At 40.8% G+C, this 22,171-nt stretch overlaps 1 protein-coding gene across 1 annotated transcript in view; it reads right to left on the reverse strand.

Annotated features, from left to right (window-relative positions):
• The window catches only part of LOC139387318 (putative leucine-rich repeat-containing protein DDB_G0290503), a 33,385-nt gene extending 17,735 nt beyond the window's left edge, over positions 1 to 15,650 (reverse strand). The window contains exons 1-29 of the mRNA XM_071133441.1: positions 15,302 to 15,650; positions 15,006 to 15,136; positions 14,577 to 14,606; positions 13,447 to 13,471; positions 13,096 to 13,164; positions 12,033 to 12,122; positions 11,833 to 11,901; positions 11,648 to 11,731; positions 11,297 to 11,383; positions 11,025 to 11,108; positions 10,788 to 10,862; positions 10,530 to 10,619; positions 10,332 to 10,418; positions 10,135 to 10,224; positions 9,931 to 10,020; positions 9,682 to 9,771; positions 9,102 to 9,164; positions 8,861 to 8,923; positions 8,610 to 8,678; positions 8,416 to 8,499; positions 8,211 to 8,297; positions 7,979 to 8,062; positions 7,777 to 7,845; positions 3,049 to 3,138; positions 2,876 to 2,941; positions 2,662 to 2,754; positions 535 to 624; positions 235 to 324; positions 19 to 81 (exon numbers count right to left, since the gene is read on the reverse strand). Of these exons, the coding sequence (XP_070989542.1) occupies positions 19 to 81; positions 235 to 324; positions 535 to 624; positions 2,662 to 2,754; positions 2,876 to 2,941; positions 3,049 to 3,138; positions 7,777 to 7,845; positions 7,979 to 8,062; positions 8,211 to 8,297; positions 8,416 to 8,499; positions 8,610 to 8,678; positions 8,861 to 8,923; positions 9,102 to 9,164; positions 9,682 to 9,771; positions 9,931 to 10,020; positions 10,135 to 10,224; positions 10,332 to 10,418; positions 10,530 to 10,619; positions 10,788 to 10,862; positions 11,025 to 11,108; positions 11,297 to 11,383; positions 11,648 to 11,731; positions 11,833 to 11,901; positions 12,033 to 12,122; positions 13,096 to 13,164; positions 13,447 to 13,471; positions 14,577 to 14,606; positions 15,006 to 15,136; positions 15,302 to 15,377 (2,278 nt within the window). The 5' untranslated portion in view covers positions 15,378 to 15,650. The remainder of the gene's footprint in view (positions 1 to 18; positions 82 to 234; positions 325 to 534; positions 625 to 2,661; positions 2,755 to 2,875; positions 2,942 to 3,048; positions 3,139 to 7,776; positions 7,846 to 7,978; positions 8,063 to 8,210; positions 8,298 to 8,415; positions 8,500 to 8,609; positions 8,679 to 8,860; positions 8,924 to 9,101; positions 9,165 to 9,681; positions 9,772 to 9,930; positions 10,021 to 10,134; positions 10,225 to 10,331; positions 10,419 to 10,529; positions 10,620 to 10,787; positions 10,863 to 11,024; positions 11,109 to 11,296; positions 11,384 to 11,647; positions 11,732 to 11,832; positions 11,902 to 12,032; positions 12,123 to 13,095; positions 13,165 to 13,446; positions 13,472 to 14,576; positions 14,607 to 15,005; positions 15,137 to 15,301) is intronic.
• Positions 15,651 to 22,171: the final 6,521 nt, after the last annotated feature.

A 22,171-nucleotide genomic window follows, 5' to 3' on the forward strand; every position in this document is an offset into this window, starting at 1 on the left:
GAGCTGATCTTGGCTTACCTTTGTTCTGGGCCTGACATCTGGCGCTCTCTTCCTCTCTGGCCTCTAGTTGTTCCTGAAGCGCTGTAATTCAATTACTAATGTTAACATATTATTAGATAAATTAGGTACATATTCAAAGAGTGTATGAGTCATATTTTAATAAGTTAATGATATATTAAAAAATCAACAAAATAATGATATATTTATTTTGCTTGATGAAGTCCAAACACTCACCAGTAACATCAGCAGCAGTTTCATTGAATTGCTGAGATGCTGCATTTTGTATGTCTCTGAGTTTCCTTTGTAGATGAAGAATTTGCATAACTTCGAGTACAAAAAAAAGTAGTGAGTTACAGTATTTTAAAGTGGCACTAAATAAATAAACATTATCATGGAACTTTTAGATAAGTCTTTGTTCTGTTGAGAACAAGGTAAAAAAAAAGTACTTAGGCAGCATGTCCATTATATTCAAAATATGCAGTGAGCTATTTTTAAAACAGTCGTTGGCTATTTCAGGTTACTATAGTAACTCACTCAGGTAAGAATTCTTGCTGTCTTTCTTCTTCAGTCTTTTTATGTTCTCCTCAAGCTGCCTCTCGCTTTCCTTAAGCTGTGTTGTCAGCTCTGAGAGATGGAATTTAAAAGGTCATATCCCAACCTGAGAAATCTGACTTTATCATAATTAATTCTACTTTGGGCTCTTTTCAATCTGTATCACTGAAGCATTTCAGATTGCGCGCTAGAAATGTAAAGGTCATTTCTGATTGAGCCGACATATGCAGAATTTACCATGAATGCTGACATGAACATTGCCTTTCAATTTCAATCAAGTTGTAACTCTGAATTTCAGCAATATGGATTCAATATATCCCTTTATTTATATTCAGTACCATTCAAAAGTTTGGACACACCTACTCATTCCAGGGTTTTTCTTTATTTTTACTATTTTCTACATTGTAGAACAATAGTGAAGACAACAAAACTATGAAATAACACATATGGAATCATGTAGTAACCAAAAAAGTGTTAAACAAATCAAAATATATTTGAGATTTGAGATTATTCAAAGTAGCCAGCCTTTGCCTTGATGATAGCTTTGCACACTCTTGGCATTCTCTCATCCAGCTTGATGAGGTAGTCACCTGGAAAGCATTTCAATTAGCAGGTGTGCCTTGTTAAAAGTTCATTTATGGAATTTATTTCCTTCTTAATGCGTTTAAGCCAATCAGTTGTGTTGTGACTGTAGTATCTGTGATCTATATATGTTTGTATTAGTTACTATGCTGTTACTAAGCAGTAATGTATTACGGTAGTGTTATGTTACTACACCTAATAGGAAATGCACATGCGCACTATTGGGCCGGGGCTGTAGAGCACGAGAGGTTTTGACTAAACGAAACAAACTGTACTCCCGTCTCCTGCCTGGTCATTTCTCCACAACACAAATATTACAGTGACAAGGTAGAGGTGATATACAGAAGATAGCACTATTTGGTAAAAGACCAAGTCCATATTATGGCAAGAACCGCTCAAATAAGCAAAGAGAAAGGACAGCCCATTATTACTTTAAGACATGAAGGTCAGACGATCCAGAAAATGTCAAGAACTTTGAAAGTTTCTTCAAGTGCAGTCGCAAAAACCATCGGCTATGATGAAACTGGCTCTCATGAGGACCGCCACAGGAAAGGAAGACCCAGAGTTAAGTTCATTAGAGTTACCAGTCTCAGAAATTGAAGCCCGAATAAATGCTTCACAGAGTTCAAGTAACAGACACATCTCAACATCAACTGTTCTGAGGAGTGAATCCGGCCTTCATGGTCGATTTTCTGCAAAGAAACCACTACTAAAGGACACCAATCAGAATAAGAGACTTGCTTGGACCAAGAAACACGAGCAGTGGAAATCTGTCCTTTGGTCTGACGAATCCAAATTAGAGATTTTTGGTTCCAACCGCTGCTTCTTTGTGAAACGCAGAGTAGGTGAACGGATGGTCTCTGCATGTGTGGTTCCCACCGTGAAGCATGGAGGAGGAGGTCTGATGGTGTGGTGGTGCTTGTGACACTGTCTGTGATTTATTTAGAATTCAAGGCACACTTAACCAGCATGGCTACCACAGCATGGTTACAGCATTCTGCAGCGATACGCCATCCTATCTGGTTTGCTCTTAGTGGGACTATAATTTGACCCAACACACATCCAGGCTGTATAAGAGCTATTAGACCAAAAAGGAGAGTGATGACTGCTTCATCAGATGCACTGGCTCCCACAATCACCCAACCTCAATTCAATTGAGATGGTATGAGATGAGTTGCATCGCAGAGTGAAGGAAAAGCAGGTAACAACTGCTCAGCATATGTGGGAACTCCTTCAAGACTGTTGGAAAAGCATTCCAGGTGAAGCTGGTTGAGAGAATGCCCAGTGTGTGCAAAGCTGGCATCAAGGCAAAGGGAGGCTATCTTGAACAATCTCAAATATAAAATATATTTAGATTTGTTTAACACTTGTTTGATTACTACATGATTCCAAATGTGCTATTTCATAGTTTTGATGTATTCACTGTTATTCTACAATGTAGAAAATAGTAAAAATAAAGAAAAATCCTGGAATGAGTAGGTGTGTCCAAACCTTTGACTGGTACTGTATTAGTTTTATTGATATTACCAGTGATCTTGGCTTCAGGATTTTCTTCTTTTAGCTCTGCTATTCTCTTTTCTATTTCACTTATTTGATTCTCAAGGTTTGACATTTTTGGACCTGAAATTAAAAATGAGATATAATTTAACACTGTGTAACTGTCAGACATTACAAATAAAAAATGTTTGTCTCCTTAAGGAAACTGTGTCAGCGGGATGGATCCACTTAGTCTGTTCATCACCCTTTCCACTTTGCTCAACCAGCTTGGCCAACTGCTTCTTCTTATCCTCCAACTGCTTCTCCAGCCCTACCAGAGATATGAAAAAGAAAAGGACCACCTGATAAACTAAGACTTTTACGTAAAAGAGAAGTAACTTGAATCACATTAAAATAGTGAATAGAGATGACACTTACGAACTATCTGGGCTGCAGTTGACTGACTGAGAGCTGACAGCATTCTCTGTAGGTTGACCACCTCACTCTGTAATGTGGTTATCGTCAGAACTAAAAAGTAGAGGGAGAAGGAGATGAAAGACAGACAGTCAATAAAGGTGTTGAGCTCCCATAATTTAATCTTGCCTGAAGTAAACATGACGAGAACTACCATCACACCCACTGGGCACACCATGTCATTTCAACATGGAGAATTGGGTAATATTTGGGAGATACGTTGATCAATGAGATTCCAACCTATTTCACCCACTCAAAAAGACTGCCAAATGTTTGTTGAATTACCAATGTGTTATTACTGCGCTTTCAACCATTTAAAAGCACAACAAAGTTCAAATGGGAATACAATGTCAGATATTTTGCTTATAACAACTTACTGTGTTATCACGGTGGTTAATCTAGTGGCACAAACAAATAACCTGTTTTGCAGTTAATATTACATTAATGTACATGGTGCAAATGTTCAATGCCATTTCAGATTCTGTACAGATTATTATAGCAATTGTGAAGATTTCCACAGACCTGTGACCCTAAACATGCACGCTTTTTATGATCACATAAGAAGACATTTACTGTTACAGTAACCTCAAAATGTGGCCATGGATGTCTTACTAATGTTAAGGTTGAATAAATACATACAGTACATCAGTTTCAGGGCATTTACTGTCTTACAAAAGTAGTATTGAATTGTGTTTGGTTGACAACACAACCAAATATCAACATTTAAAGGAGATGTATCTACTGCTTGGATAGATAGATCTGAGCCCCTGGCTGAATCCTATTATTTTATTTTTTATACTTTTATTTTTTGGTTGAGATGGAGATGTGAATCTAACATACCCAAGAATAGTAAAGCCCCCTTTACTGGCTCAAATAGCCGACCAATCAGCCTGTTGCCAACCCTTAGTAAACTTCTGGAAAAAATTGTGTTTGACCAGATACAATGCTATTTCACAGCAACAAAAAAAATGGACACTTACACAAATGACTGATGATTGGTTGAGAGAAACTGATGATAAAATGATTGTGGAGGCTGTCTTGTCTAGACTTCAGTGCAGCTTTTGACATTATCGATCATAGTCTGATAATGTGGAAATTGAGTAAATTGAGGTGACTAAACTGATTGGAGTAACCCTGGATTGTAAACTGTCATGGTCAAAACATATTGATACAACAGTAGCTAAGATGGGGAGAAGTCTGTCCATAATAAAGCGTAGCTCTGCCTTGACAACACTATCAACAAGGCAGGTTCTACATGTCCTACGGGCCCTAGTCATTCATTCCTTTTCCATTTTAGTAAGCACGCTTATCCAGAGCAACTTTTTTATTTATTATATATTTTTTACTTTTTAGTGATATCCAATTGGTAGTTACAGTCTTGTCCCATCGCTGCAACTCCCGTATGGACTCGAAGGTTGAGAGCCATGCGTCCTCTGAAACACAACCCCGCCAAGCCGCACAGCTTCTTGACAGACTGTTCACTTAACCAGGAAGCCAGCTGCACCAATATGTCGGAGGAAACACCATACAGCTTGCAACCAAAGTCAGCATGCATGCACCCGGCCCGCCACAATGAGCACTAGAGCGCAATGGGACAAGGACATCCTGGCCGGCAAAACCGTTCCCTAACCTGGACCAACTGTGCCCCGCCTCATGGGTCTCCCGGTCACGGCCGGCTGCGAAACACAGCCTGCGATGCAGTTCCTAAGACCGCTGCACCACTCTGGAGACCCACAGAGTAACTTACAGTAGTTGCTCTTGGGGAATCGAACCCACAACCCTAACATTGCAAGCACCATTCTCTATCATCTGAGCTACATCATCACATCACATCATCACAAACCACTTGATTCCTCAATGTACTCAATTACTGTATTGTGTATTGTTTTTCTTCATGATGATGGAAAGTACAAAACAGTAATGTAGATTTAGGAAGACCCAGAGTTACCTCTGCTGCAGAGGATATGTTCATTAGAGTTACCAGCCTCAGAAATTGAAGCCCAAATAAATGCATCAAAGAGTTCAAGAAACAGACGCATCTACACATCAACTGTTCTGAGGAGACTGTGTGAATCAGGCCTTCATTGTCGAATTAATGCAAAGTAACCACTACTAAAGGACACCAATCAGAAGAAGAGACTTGCTTGAGCCAAGAAACACAAGCAATGGACATTAGACCGATAGAAATCTGTCCTTTGGTCTGATGATTCCAAATTTGCGATTTTTGGTTCCAACCACTGTGTCTTTGTGAGACGCAGAGTAGGTGAAAGGATGATCTCTGCATGTGTAGTTCCCACTGTGAAGCATGGAGGAGGAGGTGTGAGGGTGCTTTGCTGGTGACACTGTCTGTGATTTATTTAGAATTCAAGGCGCACTGAACCAGCATGGTTAACACAGCATTCTGCAGCAATACTCCATCTCATCTGGTTTGCGCTTAATAGGACTAACATTTATTTTTCAACAGAAAAATGACACAACACCTCCAGGCTGTGTAAGGGCTAATTGACCATGAAGGAGATTGATGGAGTGCTGCATCAGATGACCTGGCCTTCACAATCCCCAGACCTCAACCCTGTATATATACACTGCTCAAAAAAATAAAGGGAACACTTAAACAACACAATGTAACTCCAAGTCAATCACACTTCTGTGAAATCAAACTGTCCACTTAGGAAGCAACACTGATTGACAATAAATGTCACATGCTGTTGTGCAAATGGAATAGACAACAGGTAGAAATTATAGGGAATTAGCAAGACACCCCCAATAAAGGAGTGGTTCTGCAGGTGGGGACCACAGACCACTTCTCAGTTCCTATGCTTCCTGGCTGATGTTTTGGTCACTTTTGAATGCTGGCGGTGCTTTCACTCTAGTGGTAGCATGAGACGGAGTCTACAACCCACACAAGTGGCTCAGGTAGTGCAGCTCATCCAGGGTGGCACATCAACACGAGCTGTGGCAAGAAGGTTTGCTGTGTCTGTCAGCGTAGTGTCCAGAGCATGGAGGCGCTACCAGGAGACAGGCCAGTACATCAGGAGACGTGGAGGAGGCCGTAGGAGGTCAACAACCCAGCAGCAGGACCGCTACCTCCGCCTTTGTGCAAGGAGGAGCACTGCCAGAGCCCTGCAAAATGACCTCCAGCAGGCCACAAATGTGCATGTGTCTGCTCAAACGGTCAGAAACAGACTCCATGAGGGTGGTATGAGGGCCCGACGTCCACAGGTGGGGGTTGTGCTTACAGCCCAACACCGTGCAGGACGTTTGGCATTTGCCAGAGAACACCAAGATTGGCAAATTCGCCACTGGCGCCCTGTGCTCTACACAGATGAAAGCAGGTTCACACCGAGCACATGTGACAGACGTGACAGAGTCTGGAGACGCCGTGGAGAACGTTCTGCTGCCTGCAACATCCTCCAGCATGACCGGTTTGGCGGTGGGTCAGTCATGGTGTGGGGTGGCATTTCTTTGGGGGGGCCGCACAGCCCTCCATGTGCTCGCCAGAGGTAGCCTGACTGCCATTAGGTACCGAGATGAGATCCTCAGACCCCTTGTGAGACCATATGCTGGTGCGGTTGGCCCTGGGTTCCTCCTAATGCAAGACAATGCTAGACCTCATGTGGCTGGAGTGTGTCAGCAGTTCCTGCAAGAGGAAGGCATTGATGCTTTGGACTGGCCCGCCCGTTCCCCCAACCTGAATCCAACTGAGCACATCTGGGACATCATGTCTCGCTCCATCCACCAACGCCACGTTGCACCACAGACTGTCCAGGAGTTGGCGGATGCTTTAGTCCAGGTCTGGGAGGAGATCCCTCAGGAGACCATCACCCACCTCATCAGGAGCATGCCCAGGCGTTGTAGGGAGGTCATACTGGCACGTGGAGGCCACACACACCACTGAGCCTCATTTTGACTTGTTTTAAGGACATTACAAGTTGGATCAGCCTGTAGTGTGGTTTTCCACTTTAATTTTGAGTGTGACTCCAAATCCAGACCTCCATGGGTTGATAAATTAGATTTCCATTGATAATTTTTGTGTGATTTTGTTGTCAGCACATTCAACTATGTAAAGAAAAAAGTATTTAATAAAAATATTTCATTCATTCAGATCTAGGATGTATTATTTTAGTGTTCCTGACATGATGACTCCTTGCTGTCCCCAGTCCACCTGGCCGTGCTGCTGCTCCAGTTTCAACTGTTCTGCCTTATTATTATTCGACCATGCTGGTCATTTATGAACATTTGAACATCTTGGCCATGTTCTGTTATAATCTCCACCCGGCACACCCAGAAGAGGACTGGCCACCCCACATAGCATGGTTCCTCTCTAGGTTTCTTCCTAAGTTTTGGCCTTTCTAGGGAGTTTTTCCTAGCCACCGTGCTTCTACACCTGCATTGCTTGCTGTTTGGGGTTTTAGGCTGTGTTTCTGTACAGCACTTTGAGATATCAGCTGATGTACGAAGGGCTATATAAATACATTTGATTTGTTTTGATTTGTTCCCTTTATTTTTTTGAGCAGTGTATATATATTTTTATTATTATTCTGAATTTTCAGGGGGTGCTGCAGCACCCTCAGCACCCCTACCTCATATGTTTCCACATCACAATAAATGACATTGAAACAACATTGAATTAACCAGTTTGTGCCCAGTGGGATGTTCAGCTTTCCTGTCCATCCTATTATCAAAACTCACCCAGTTTTGAGTCGTCATCGGCCTTGTCCTCCATTTCAGCAGTCAGGTCATTCAGCTCTTTCTGTAGCACTGTGCAAAATATGTACAACCGAGTTACAGATGTGGTTGAATAATGTATGTCTCATGAGTAGTTTTACACTAAAATAATCAAAGTATTTATCTGAAATGACCTTGTAATTAATTAAATGCTTTTTTCACTCACATGCAATCTGGTAAATGTTGCTCTGAGTAGCCACTCCTTTCTGGAACTCCCATATCAGATTCTGCACCTCAATTATTCTCAGAACTGAAAAAGGACAACCACATTTGAAACGACTTGAATTAACCTAAAAATTTAGAATTAGTCTCATTTGTAATTTGTCAGTGTCTATTTATTATAATTGCATAGCATTCCACATGCTCTCTCAGGATGGGTTAAAACAGTGAAAACTCACTCCTTTGTCCGTTTGAACTTTTTTCCTGCAGTTCGTTGCTCTTCGTTTTTAATTCTCGGTTCTTCTGCTCCAGTTGCTTCTGCAGCTCTGAGAGACAGATACAGTTAAAATATAACAAATTAAACCATGACAGTTTTTCATAACAGAACAACCCTTCTGCAGCGCATGGAGTAATGAAGGGGAAAGCACTGGCAGTGACACTCACCATCGATCTTGTCTGCGGCTTCTGGAGAAATGATTTGAGTCCTCAGCCACTTCACTTCATCATTCAGAGCCACGATACTTAGAACTGTTAGAACCAAAATGATCTACTATTACTATACAGTGCTGCTGTCAACTGTAGAAAACATAATGTACCAATTATAAATTAGCAGAAACTTTCCAACTGGCCTCACTCACCTAGTTTGGAGATGCCTGAATTTTGACTGTTAAGTAAGTTTATCTTGTCCTCTAATTCACCCCTCACCCCTGTGAGAGGCACACACAAAACAGGCTTAGGATCATAAAGGGAGTTTCAACATCTCAGAATATCATGATGATGTGTGAGAACCAGTTTAGTCAAAATGTTAAATGTTGAGGACATGGTGAATGAAACACATTTCCAGGTAGAATGTTCTGGCTTTAGTGATAGGAAAAAGAAAGAGTCTCACGGTCATATTTGTTCTCGAGACTGAAACACGTTGCATTATTCTCCTTCAGCTGTTTCTGCAGGTCTGTTTTAAAAGGAAGGAGCATAATCTATCAGACATTCTTATCAAAGTAACACAACAATCAAATCAAAAATCAAACGTAGAACACTGTGGGTTTTATACCTAAAGTAATGATTAGAGCAGACTAGCGCTGTAGGCCTGTAGTGATAAACAAGACAGGAACAGAGGAAGTGGTCTTTACCTTTGTTTTCAGCCTGAACTCTGTCAATCTCATCCTCTTTGTCCTGAACTTGTTGCAGAAGTGCTGGAGTTCAAACAGTTCATTTTGATACACATTATAAAATTAGAGCATCATACTTCACACAACCCAATGAGGGTGTATTCACAGGAGGGTGCATTCACAGGAGGGTGCATTCACAGGAGGGTGCAATCACAGGAGGGTGCAATCAAAGGAGGGTGCATTCACAGGAGGGTGCATTCACAGGAGGGTGCAATCACAGGAGGGTGCATTCACAGGAGGGTGTATTCACAGGAGGGTGTATTCACAGGAGGGTGCATTCACAGGAGGGTGCAATCACAGGAGGGTGCAATCACAGGAGGGTGCAATCACAGGAGGGTGCATTCACAGGAGGGTGCAATCACAGGAGGGTGCATTCACAGGAGGGTGTATTCACAGGAGGGTGTATTCACAGGAGGGTGTATTCACAGGAGGGTGTATTCACAGGAGGGTGTATTCACAGGAGGGTGCATTCACAGGAGGGTGCAATCACAGGAGGGTGCAATCACAGGAACATTGGAGATAATAGCAATAAAGATCTCACCAGTGATCTGGGCTGCTGTTGTCTGCATCTGCTGTGTTGTTTGTATCTGTAAATCCCTCTGTTCCCTCATTATAGAAATTATCTTCATAACTGGACAGAGAGAAAGAAAATGAGCAAAGTAACAGGTTGGGATTATTTTAGTCTGTATCCCTTCTTCAAATCATATTTCATAAATTGTTGAAAATAGCTTTTGTATTTTCTGGACAGTTAGATATGATAAAAAATATCACATTTTGCTGCTTCACTCACTCAGCTGTACGCTAGTCTCGTCCTCCCTCTTCAGTTGTTTCTTCCAAGCTTCTTGTTGTTTTTCCTTGTTGTTTAAATTCTTCTGCAGCTCTAATAAAAACACACAATGCTTTTGACATTCTTCCAATCATGCAACATTTAGTGCAAAAGGGTTCACAGTCAGTGGTGCAACCAATAACAATTACAAGTAGGGTTGGCATGTACCTGCATGTTGGGCATTGGTCTTCTTTTGTAGGTTTGATATTTGTATGTATAGGTTATTTATTGCATTCTGCAACGCTAAAATCTCCTCAGCTGAAATAATCAAGAACAGAGCAGTTAGTAGGACATGCAGAGACACTAGATCCTATTGCAGCATATCTCAGTCTAGGATCATTATGGAGAGACACTTGTCCACTTACTTAGTTCAGTGTTAGTGTTGTTGTCAGGCAGTTGTAATATCTTGTCAATTAGTTGCTGGTTCATCTCCTTCAGTTGCCTCTGTAGATCTATTTAAAAAAAAGCAATTTAGCTTTATCAGAGATCAGTTCAACTCAATGCCCAACTCAGGGGAGGGGGGGGGGGTAATTATGTCTATAAAATAACAACTATTTAGTCACCAGTCATTTTAGTTTTGGATTCCTCAGTGAGCTCCGAGATCCTTTTCTGTAGCTCTGTAACCTCATTCTCCAATGTGATCATCATCACCACTGAAAAGCCAAGAGAGATAACTTAGCAATGCATTTTGGAAGAAATTCTCCTCTGATATTATCAGTATGCTTTGTGAGCTATCTTGTGTGAGTGGGCGTCTGTTTGCCCTACAGATGTTTTTTTCCCCAGGTGAGTCAGTTTCAGTAATCCAACCCAAACAAACTGACCTATTTTGGAGTCATCACTCCCTTCGGAGTTGCTCTCCAGTTCATTGATCTTGGCATCCACTTGTCTCTGTAGAACTAGACAGAACAATAGAAAAATTATTTGCGGGTGCCAGGCTTTTGGGAAAGGAAGAAGGTAAGTATTCTATGGTAAAAAGATACGCAAGCGATTCAGTTAAAGTAAAAATACAAAACTGTCTGAACATTTCTAAATCTTGAGTAGTTTAGATTATACTGTACCAGTGATTTGGGTTAAAGTCTCCTGACTGTGATTTGTTTTCTCTAACTCCCAGATCTGGGTCTGCAGTTCAATAATCTCAAGAACTAAAAAATAACAAATGTCATAGTCAAGTGAAATTACACATGCATATTTAAAATGTACAAAACTGCTATCCTGCATTCTTTCTAAGAAACTGGACTGAAAATGATTCCCTGATTCTGAACCAATTTTACACAATTCACCACTACTGAACAGTAACATGAATGCTGAAATAACAGGTTTCTTCTCTTACTACGTTGAGAACTGTGACTGTTCCTTTCCAGTTGTTCTGTTTTAAACTGCAATTGTTTGTTCTTTTCCTCCAGCTGGCTCAGTAGGTCTAAAAGACAAATAAACATCCTTCATGAAGAACCAGTAAGGTAGTTGTTAACATTTTTATTTTAACACAGTTCAGAACGGTACAAAAATCATTACCTTGATTTGATAAAAATGAAAATACATTTTGTTCACTAGGTTTCATAGTGACTATGTGGAGATAACTCACTGCAGCAAATTATACATTGTAACAAATGTTGAACAGAGTGGAACTGGAGGGTGTCATGGTTATGGTCATGGAGAGAAGGCATAATAAACAACATTCTACCAGTGATATTGGTGGAAGTTGAGGTGGATGTGTTCTTCTTCTGTAATTCATTCACTTCATAGGTAAGAGCTGTGATCCTCAGAACTGTAATGAGAAAAATAGGAAAATGAAATAAATATGAGTGATAGGGTTTCTACCAGTAATCTAGCATCTATGGTAATACCAATTAAGTCAGCTCCACTCACCCAGGTTTCCATTGTCATGCGACATCTGTTCCAGTTGACTCATCTTATCCTCCAACTGAGCTTGCAGTTCTGTTAGATATATTATATTGTTTCAAGCATTAACAGTATTGTACCATAGTATAGTTGTTCTATAAGAAGATGTTTGACATATCCCCCTTATGTCTAAAAGATAAGACTTGCAGTGGTGAGGTAACACTTACTGGCAATGTGATCTGATGTTTCCAGACCGCAGGTTGCAGACTTCACTCTCAACTGTCTCACTGTGAGCTTCAGTCTAAACACTTCTTGTTCTAAAATGAATAATAAAGAGTATTAGAGCCATTTAATTGGTCCCTACACTTGACATCGAATAATTGGTCTTAGATGCCCAAAATTAAATGAAAGCTTATTGGTCGCATACAAAATTTTGCAGATGTTATCGCAGATGCAGCGGAATCATGGCTGGCTCTAGCCTTTTGGGGGCCCTAAGAGGCCCCCCACCTCGCGGGCAAAACATTTTAGTGGACCGCCCTTGACGGTAGAGATAAAAAATATTTACGTTTTAAAGTTAATTTCCTGCAATTCTACACATTTTGCCATGAGGTGAAGAGAAAATGTTGCAGTTTTAAAGGAAGTTTTCTGCAGTTCTACACATTTTGCCATGGGGCGGAGATCATTTTTTTCAGTTTTGCAGCTAATTTCCTGCAATTCTACACATTTTGCTATGACATCTTTATGCCATGTTAATGATATCTGAGTGAAAGTGACTAACAAAATAAATGGGGGCACCCTGGAGGTCAGGACCTCTGGGCACGTGCCCTGCGTGCCCGGTCGGTATTCGGCCATTATCACTACAAGTTTAGATAGCTGGCTAGACTAACTTATCAATCTAAAAATTGTTAGCTGACATGGGTAATTGATTGACTGTCAGTGACTGACATAACAAGTAAGTTGAGACATCGACTGAGTTGCTAAATGTATTAAAATTATGTTTTTTAGTGTCGTTTATGTAGGTTATGCCTGGAGCCGGCCCTGAGTGAAATGCTTAAGTTTCTAGCTCCAACAACGCAGCAATATCAAGCAATACAATAACAATATACAATTAAGACACATCAGAACGAGCAATGTCAGAGTCCGAAATAATAATATTAGAAACATTCTGAGCAAATAATGTAAGTAATAATACAAAAAAAATACAAAATACTGCAAAGTTGGCTAGGAGCTAGAAAAAGGGTGACCGCGCTTTAGGTGATATGTAGGACCAGCAGCAATACAACAGCTCACCCAGTTGAATGGTGTGGCTGGTTTTCTCCTGCAATTGTCTGTTTGTGTCCTCCAGTTGCTCTTTCAGACCTGTGAACACAGTTGTGTTAAAATAACATAGGTTCAATAGAATCATTTGTCACATCACAGATGAGACCTCATCTATTCAGATTATATGATTACATGACAACACTCATTTTAGGTAGGCATATGCAACAATATAATCTATTATTACCACATTATGTATTTCAACCACCCCCCCCACCCCTCGCTGAATTGCTGTAAAATTGGTGAACAATGTGCAGCATCTTATGATACCAGTATAATAATAGATTTGATATGAAGAAGTGTTTGCAAAAGCAAGGTACTCACCCTCACAGCTGTTCACAACAGTGCACTGTAAAGAAAAATGTAAGTTGATCCATTAAAAAAAAATTAAGGCAACCAGCTGCCATATCATTTCTAGTTTGCTCAACTTTGAGGCAGGAATGTTTTGCTAACATACAGGTAACTGCCAAAATAAAGGAAACATCAACATAAAGTGCCTTAATAGGGCACACTTTTGTTGGTGGTGAAAAAAGCCGTCTCAGGCGCCGCTCCAGAATCTCCCATAAGTGTTTAATTGGGTTGAGATCTGGTGACAGATGGCCATGGCATATGGTTTACATTGTTTTCATGTTCATCAAACCATTCAGTGACCACTCATGTCGTGCTCTGTGGATGGGGGCATTGTCATCCTATGGAGGCATAACCATGGTAGCCAAAATAATGGCCTGCCCTGCAGGGGAGGGCTGAATTTTCAGTGTGCCACAGAAGACTACACAGGTCTGCTAATACAGGACTAGTAAAGGCCTGGTGCACTAATTTTGTAAAATATAAATAATTGTTTCAAAAATACATATTTTAGTTTTTATTGTGATTTTTCAGGGGATGCTGCAGCACCCTCAGCACCCCTACTTCCTGCGGCTACGGTTACCGGTACAATCCTGAGTTAGCACAATGTGTTGTTTGTCTTGTTTAACTTCCATATGAAAATATATCATCAGCTAAACTATACATTTTAAGTTGGATGAACTAAAATATCGACTTTTGCTCAACTATGTAAATTATTTGTATATGGACATATGAATGTTGTAAAGTTGTTATTTTGTATGAGTATATCAATGTTGTCCTTAGTCACCTTTGACTCCTTTCTAGTTATTTTAAATATACCTTGACTAACTACAGACCATATAAACAGGTACAACAATCTCCCCAATGGGGAAAACTAATCCACTTGCTTTTTTGCTATATCTGTTGTAATAAATCAGATTATAAACTGGTCCTCGACAAGTCAATTGAAAAAAAGAAAGTAAAATACAACTTCCCGAAAGGCAGATAAGAAGACATGTATTAATAAGAAGACTTGTATTTTAAGCCAACACAGTATATTAAGTAAAAACTTGTTGTGTAATCAACTTAGTTATTTGTGTTGCAAAGACAAAGTTCCTACAAGTTCTTACCTGACCAAGGTAGCCATTTGGTAAAGTGATCTGAAGGTAAGAAAAACAGAACATTACATCATTCTAACACCCAATTTCTAACCTAATCACATTGAACATTATTATCGGGCAAGTGGAAACCAGACAAACCTGTATGGACAAAACAACTGTTATATGCTACGAGAGAGGGACCAAGCTTGGTTTAAAAATGTGTGTATTTTGGAGTAAGAGACAGAATGTATAAGGAAGGCTCTTATGTAACAGTGTTGCTTTCTTCCCTCTCCTCGCCCCAACCTGGGCTTGAACAGGGACCCTCTGAACACATTAACAACTGCCTTCCCACGTAGCATCGTTAACTATCGCTCCCACCCAAAACAATTACATCACCGATTGAAATACTACTAGCATGCACAGTTAACTAGCTAGCCATTTCACACCTATTACACTTACATTGTGCTTCCGGAGGATTGCGTCTACATCCGTTACATGAGTTATTGGCCCCTGTAAGACCACAGGGTGATCTACATTCTTTATGTCTCTCTGGATGCGAGGTTGCAAAGCATGGCCACCTTCATGGGGGACTGACAAACAAAACACATTAGTGTTCAATGACTGTCCTTAACCATTTAAACGACACATAGAAATGTATATATTGTATTATATTGATATTATCCAGTTGTACAATATCTGTCTATGCTGTGAAAATAGCTTGAAGCAATACATTTTCAAACTCAGTTGTGACTTACCATGTCTACTTAACGAATCCTGAAGGAGACAGAGGAGAAGAAGGCAAATTAAAGTTGTCTGTATTCTTGCCATCATTCTCAGACAGACTTATGCTCGTTCCACAGTCGTCTAGCTTTTATAAAGCTGGCTGCTCCCAATGTTTGTTAAAGTTTCTGAATACTCTTCTAAAGACCTCATCCAAGGGGGAGGGGATGAAGTATCCAAGATACTCTCCAACTAATTTAAACATTGTGTAATTTTGACCTATTTCCAAATCAGGAAAACAGAGAACTTGACAACCAGCCTAGATTAGAGCAATATTAGAGCAAATAGTCTTATCAGAAAATAGTATTGCTGACGGGAAACAGGAACAGGAATCCAAAGTTCATATAACTGATATGTTATATTAACCAACCAATGGGTAGCGGTCTGGTTGCGTCCACACACTCCTCTGGACAAGGGCCATGGATGTGCGGTAAATTAAGGGGAGCTGCTGGCACTGGACGATTAGGGGCAAACAATCACGGTTTATTCATTGCATACTAAACAAAAATACGTAAAGTGTTGGTCCCATGTTTCATGAGCTGAAATAAAAGATCCCAGAAATGTTCCATACGCACAAAAAACTTATTTCTCTCCAATTTTGTGCACAAATGTGTTCCCATCCCTGTTACTGAGAATTTCTCGATTACCAAGATAAACCATCCACCTGACAGGTGTGGCATATCAAGATGTTGATTAAACAGAATTACACAGTTACACCTTGTGCCGGGAACAATAAAAGTTCACTCTAAAATGTGCAGCTTTGTCACATAGCACATTGCCACAGGGAGCATGCAATTGAGAGAGCGTGCAACTGGCATGCGGAATGCAGGAATGTCCACCAGAGCTGTTGCCAGAGAATTCAATGTTAATTTCTCTACCATAAAAGCCTCTAATGCTGTTTTAGAGAATTCGGCAGTACGTTCAACTGTTCTCACAACCCAGACCACGTGTATGGCATCGTGTGGGCAAGTGGTTTGCTGATGTCAACGTTGTGAATAGAGTGCCCCATGGTGGCGGTGGGGTTATGGTATGGGAAGGCATAAGCTACGGACAACGAGCACAATTGCATTTTATCTATGGCAATCTTAATGCACAGAGATACTGTGACGAGATCCTGAGGCCCATTGTCGTACCATTCATCTGCCGCCATCCCCTCATGTTTCAGAATGATAATGCACAGCCCCATGTTGCAAGGATCTGTACACAATTCCTGGAAAATTCCCAAATTCCAATTCCAGTTCTTCCATGGACTGCATACTCACCAGACATGTCACAGATTAAGCATGTTTGGGATGGTCTGGATCGACGTGTACGACAGCATGTTCCATTTCCCGCCAATATCCAGCAACTTCACACAGCCATTGAACAGGAGTGGGACAACATTCAACAGGCCACAATCAACAGCCTGATTAACTCTATGTGAAAGAGATGTGTTGCGCTGCGTGAGGCAACTGGCAGTCACACCAGATACTGACTGGTTTTCTGATCCACACCCCTACCTTTATTTTAAGGTATCTGTGCATATCTGTATTCCCAGTCATGTGACATCCATAGATTAGGGCCTAATAAATATATTTCAATTGACTGATTTTCTTATATGATCTGTAACCCAGTAAAATTTAGAAATTGTTGCATGTTGCGTTTATATTTTTATTCAGTATAGTTGGATCTGTTTTCACAGAAGTATGATTGGTAGCAGAGAGATTAAAATAATTAATGGCTTAGATAAGATTGCTTTAGCTGGAGTCAGAGTGTTATTATGGAGATACAAAATTGACAAACTGTGACACTGGATTGACATAAAATGGAAAAAAGTTTAGATGATTATGAAGATTCTGCATAGGCTATAGAGGAACACAGCCCTCTAACACTTGTATGACCTTTCAACAGAAATATGGAGAAGTAAGACTTACGAAACCATTCTTTCCAACTGTGACCCTGGATTGACATCAAAAGGTTGAGATTTTCACATGATCATGAATATGATGCACTGTCATAAATGTCTTGCACAAGAAGAATACTGCAGAAAAAAGCACATCCAATACCAGCTACATTCGTGTTTATCATGCGACCAACACCCTTATTTGCCATGATAAACAGTAGATAACCAGTGTAGTCAAGGCACGTAGCCTCTAAACAGCTACAAGAGTAATACCCTACAGCTAACCCAGTGCTGCTCGGTGACGGAAATATTAACAAGTCCACTATTTTCACCGTTACAGGTGTAAACAACAAAAAAAGTTAATTTCAGTTCACTACAGTACGTGTTCTCTCACTCTACTAACAACTCAGTGTAAACCAGATCAAATCAGTTTGGAAACTGAATGAAGAAATGTTGGTCACTTGTACTGTGGAGGAGCCTATGGCTAATTGAGCCACTGCCATGAGTAAGCCTTGCTCACAACACTTATTGTAGTGTTGTGGTATTGTGGACTTGATATTGTAAATGTGTACTAATAGATTAATAATGTATTAATTTCTAGTATGATGTATTGTTTTATTTAGGCCAGTGGTGTCAAACCAATTCCACGGAGGGCTTTGTGTCTGCTGGTTTTTGGTTTTTCCTTTCAATTAAAGACATCCAGGCGAGGGGTGTCCCTTACTAATTAGTGACCTTAAGCTGTTGTGTTTTGCTGTGATGTAATTGTTTTAATCCTGTTTGGACCCCAGGAAGATTCGGGATCTTATACTAAGTACTGGGGAGTCTATACTAAATATTAATAAGGGGAACAAAACAATGCTCTCTAGTCTATTCCAACAGCACTATCTGTATATGCTGTGAAAAAAACCTGAAGCAATACATTTTCAAACTCAGATGTGTCTTACCATGTCTACTTAAAGAATCCTGAAGGAGACAGGGGAGGCAAATTAAGGAGGCTGCTGAGGGGAGGACAGCTCATAATAATGGCAAGAACGGCAGAAATGGAACAGCATCATGATGTATTTGATACCATTCCACCAATCCCACTCCAACCATTATCACCAGCCTGTGTTTGCAAGCATCCACACTAGAGGAAATTGTATATATATATATCCCCAAAGCCAACACCTCATTTGGCCGCCTTTCCTTCCAGTTCTCTGCTGCCAGTGACTGGAACGAATTGCAAAAATCGCTGAAGTTGGAGACTCACCAACTTTAAACATCAACTATCTGAGCAGCTAACTGATCGCTGCAGCTGTACATAGTCCATCTGTAAATAGCCCACACAATCTATCTACCTCATCCCCATACTGTTTTTATTTTATTTACTTTTCTGCTCTTTTGCACACCAGTATCTCTACTTGCACATCATCATCTGCTCATTTATCACTTGTGTTAATCTGCTAAATTGAAACTATTCGCTCCTATGGCCTATTTATTGCCTACCTCCTCATGCCTTTTGCACACACTGTATATAGACTTTCTTTTTTCTACTGTGTCATTGATTTGTTTATTGTGTTATTGGCTTGTTTATTGTTTACTCCATGTGTAACTCTGTGTTGTTGTCTGTGTCACACGGCTTTGCTTTATCTTGGCCAGGTCGCAGTTGCAAATGAGAACTTGTTCTCAACTAGCCTACCTGGTTAAATAAAGGTGAAATAAAAATAAATAGTCCTACAGCCTACACCTGTCAATCAACTGATCAAAGTATCCTACTGCACGCTGTAGGCCTATTCATAAGGTGGTAACACAGACCATTCAAATCAAAATGCATCAAATTTTATTGGTCGCATACACATATTTAGCAGATGTTATTGCGGGTGAAACAAAATGTTTGTGTTTTCTAGCTCCAACAGTGCAGTAATATGTAACAATACACAACACACACAAATTTAAAAAGTCAAAAGAAAGGAATTAAGAATTACAGAAATATTAGGACGAGCAGTGTCTGGAGTATAAAATATATATATATATATATATATATATATATATATATATATATATATATATATATATATATATATATACACACACAGTTGAAGTCGGAAGTTTACATGCACCTTAGCCAAATACATTTAAACTCAGTTTTTCACCTTTCCTGACATTTAATCCTAGTAAAATTCACTGTCTTGGGTCAGTTAGGATCACCACTTTATTTTAAGAATGTGAAAGGTCAGAATAATAGTAGAGAGAATAATTTATTTCAGCTTTTATTTCTTTCATCATATTCCCAGTGGGTCAGAAGTTTACATACACTCAATTAGTATTTGGTAGCATTGCCTTTCAATTGTTTAGCTTGGGTCAAACATTTAATGTAGCCGTCCACAAGCTTCCCACAATAAGTTGGGTGAATTTTTGCCCATTCCGCCTGACAGCGCTGGTGTAACTGAGTCAGGTTTATAGGCCTCCATGCTCGCACACGCTTTTTCAGTTCTGCCTCACATTTTCTATAGGATTGAGGTCAGGGCTTGTGATGGCCACTCCAATACCTTGACTATGTTGTCCTTAAGCCATTTTGCCACAACTTTGGAAGTATGCTTGGGGCCATAGTCCATTTGGAAAACCAACTTAACCTCATGACTGATGTATTGAGATGTTGCTTCAATATATTCACAATTTTCTCATGATGCCATCTATTTTGTGAAGTGCACCAGTCCCTCCTGCAGCAAAGCACCCCCACAACATGACGCTACCACCCCCGTGCTTCAAAGTTAGGATGGTGTTCTTCGGCTTGCAAGCCTCCCCCTTTTTCCTCCAAACAGAACGATGGTCATTATGGCCAAACAATTCTATTTGTTTTATCAGACCAGAGGACATTTCTTCAGAAAGTACGATCTTTGTCCCCATGTGCAGTTGCAAACCGTAGTCTGGCTTTTTTTATGGCAGTTTTGGAGCAGTGGCTTCTTCCTTGCTGAGCGGCCTTTCAGGTTATGTCGATATAGGACTCGTTTTACTGTAGATATAGATACTTTTGTACCTGTTTCCCCCAGCATCTTCATAAAGTCCTTTTCTGTTGTTCTGGGATTGATTTGCACTTTTCACACCAAAATAAGTTAATCTCTAGGAGACAGAACATGTCTCCTTCCTGAGCGGTATGACGGTGTTTATACTTGCGTACTAATGTTTGTACAGATGAACGTGGTACCTTCAAGCGTTTGGAAATTTCTCCCAAGGATTGATTGATTTCTTTTGATTTTCCCATGATGTCAAGATAAGAGGCACTGAGTTTGAAGGTAGACCTTGAAATACATCCACAGGTACACCTCCAATTGCCTGAAATTATGTCAATTAGCCCACCAGAAGCTTCTAAAGCCATGACATCATTTTCTGGAATTTTCCAAGCTGTTTAAAGACACAGTCAACTTAGTGTATGTAAACTTCTGACCCACTGGAATTGTGATACAGTGAGTTATAAGTGAAATAGTCTGTCTGTAAACAATTGTTTGAAAAATTACTTGTCATGCACAAAGTAGATGTCCTAACTGACTTGCCAAAAATATAGTTTGTTAACAATAATTTTGTGGAGTGGTTGAAAAACGAGTTTCAATGAATTTAACCTAAGTATATATTATATATATATATATAGTTGAAGTCGGAAGTTTACATACACTTAGGTTAAAGTCATTAAAACTCGTTATATATATACACACACACATATATATATATATATATATATATACATACACTGCTCAAAAAAATAAGGGGAACACTTAAACAACACAATGTAACTCCAAGTCAATCACACTTCTGTGAAATCAAACTGTCCACTTAGGAAGCAACACTGATTGACAATAAATTTCACATGCTGTTGTGCAAATGGAATAGACATCAAGTGGAAATTATAGGCATTTAGCAAGACACCCCCAATAAAGGAGTGGTTCTGCAGGTGGGGACCACAGACCACTTCTCAGTTCCTATGCTTCCTGGCTGATGTTTTGGTCACTTTTGAATGCTGGCGGTGCTTTCACTCTAGTGGTAGCATGAGACGGAGTCTACAACCCACACAAGTGGCTCAGGTAGTGCAGCTCATCCAGGATGGCACATCAACACGAGCTGTGGCAAGAAGGTTTGCTGTGTCTGTCAGCGTAGAGGGCAACAACCCAGCAGCAGGACCGCTACCTCCGCCTTTGTGCAAGGAGGAGCACTGCCAGAGCCCTGCAAAATGACCTCCAGCAGGCCACAAATGTGCATGTGTCTGCTCACACGGTCAGAAACAGACTCCATGAAGGTGGTATGAGGGCTCGACGTCCACAGGTGGGTGTTGTGCTTACAGCCCAACACCGTGCAGGACGTTTGGCATTTGCCAGAGAACACCAAGATTGGCAAATTCGCCACTGGCACCCTGTGCTCTACACAGATGAAAGCAGGTTCACACTGAGCACATGTGACAGACGTGACAGTCTGGAGACGCCGTGGAGAACGTTCTGCTGCCTGCAACATCCTCCAGCATGACCGGTTTGGCGGTGGGTCAGTCATGGTGTGGGGTGGCATTTCTTTGGGGGGCCGCACAGCCCTCCCTGTGCTCGCCAGAGGTAGCCTGACTGCCATTAGGTACCGAGATGAGATCCTCAGACCCCTTGTGAGACCATATGCTGGTGTGGTTGGCCCTGGGTTCCTCCTAATGCAAGACAATGCTAGACCTCATGTGGCTGGAGTGTGTCAGCAGTTCCTGCAAGAGGAAGGCATTGATGCTATGGACTGGCCCGCCCGTTGCCCAGACCTGAATCCAATTGAGCACATCTGGGACATCATGTCTCGCTCCATCCACCAACGCCACGTTGCACCAGACTGTCCAGGAGTTGGCGGATGCTTTAGTCCAGGTCTGGGAGGAGATCCCTCAGGAGACCATTCGCCACCTCATCAGGAGCATGCCCAGGCGTTGTAGGGAGGCCATACAGGCACATGGAGGCCACACACACACTAC

The sequence above is a fragment of the Oncorhynchus clarkii genome, chromosome 28 (assembly GCF_045791955.1).
Source record: "Oncorhynchus clarkii lewisi isolate Uvic-CL-2024 chromosome 28, UVic_Ocla_1.0, whole genome shotgun sequence".
In the NCBI taxonomy this organism is placed as follows: Eukaryota; Metazoa; Chordata; class Actinopteri; order Salmoniformes; family Salmonidae; genus Oncorhynchus; species Oncorhynchus clarkii.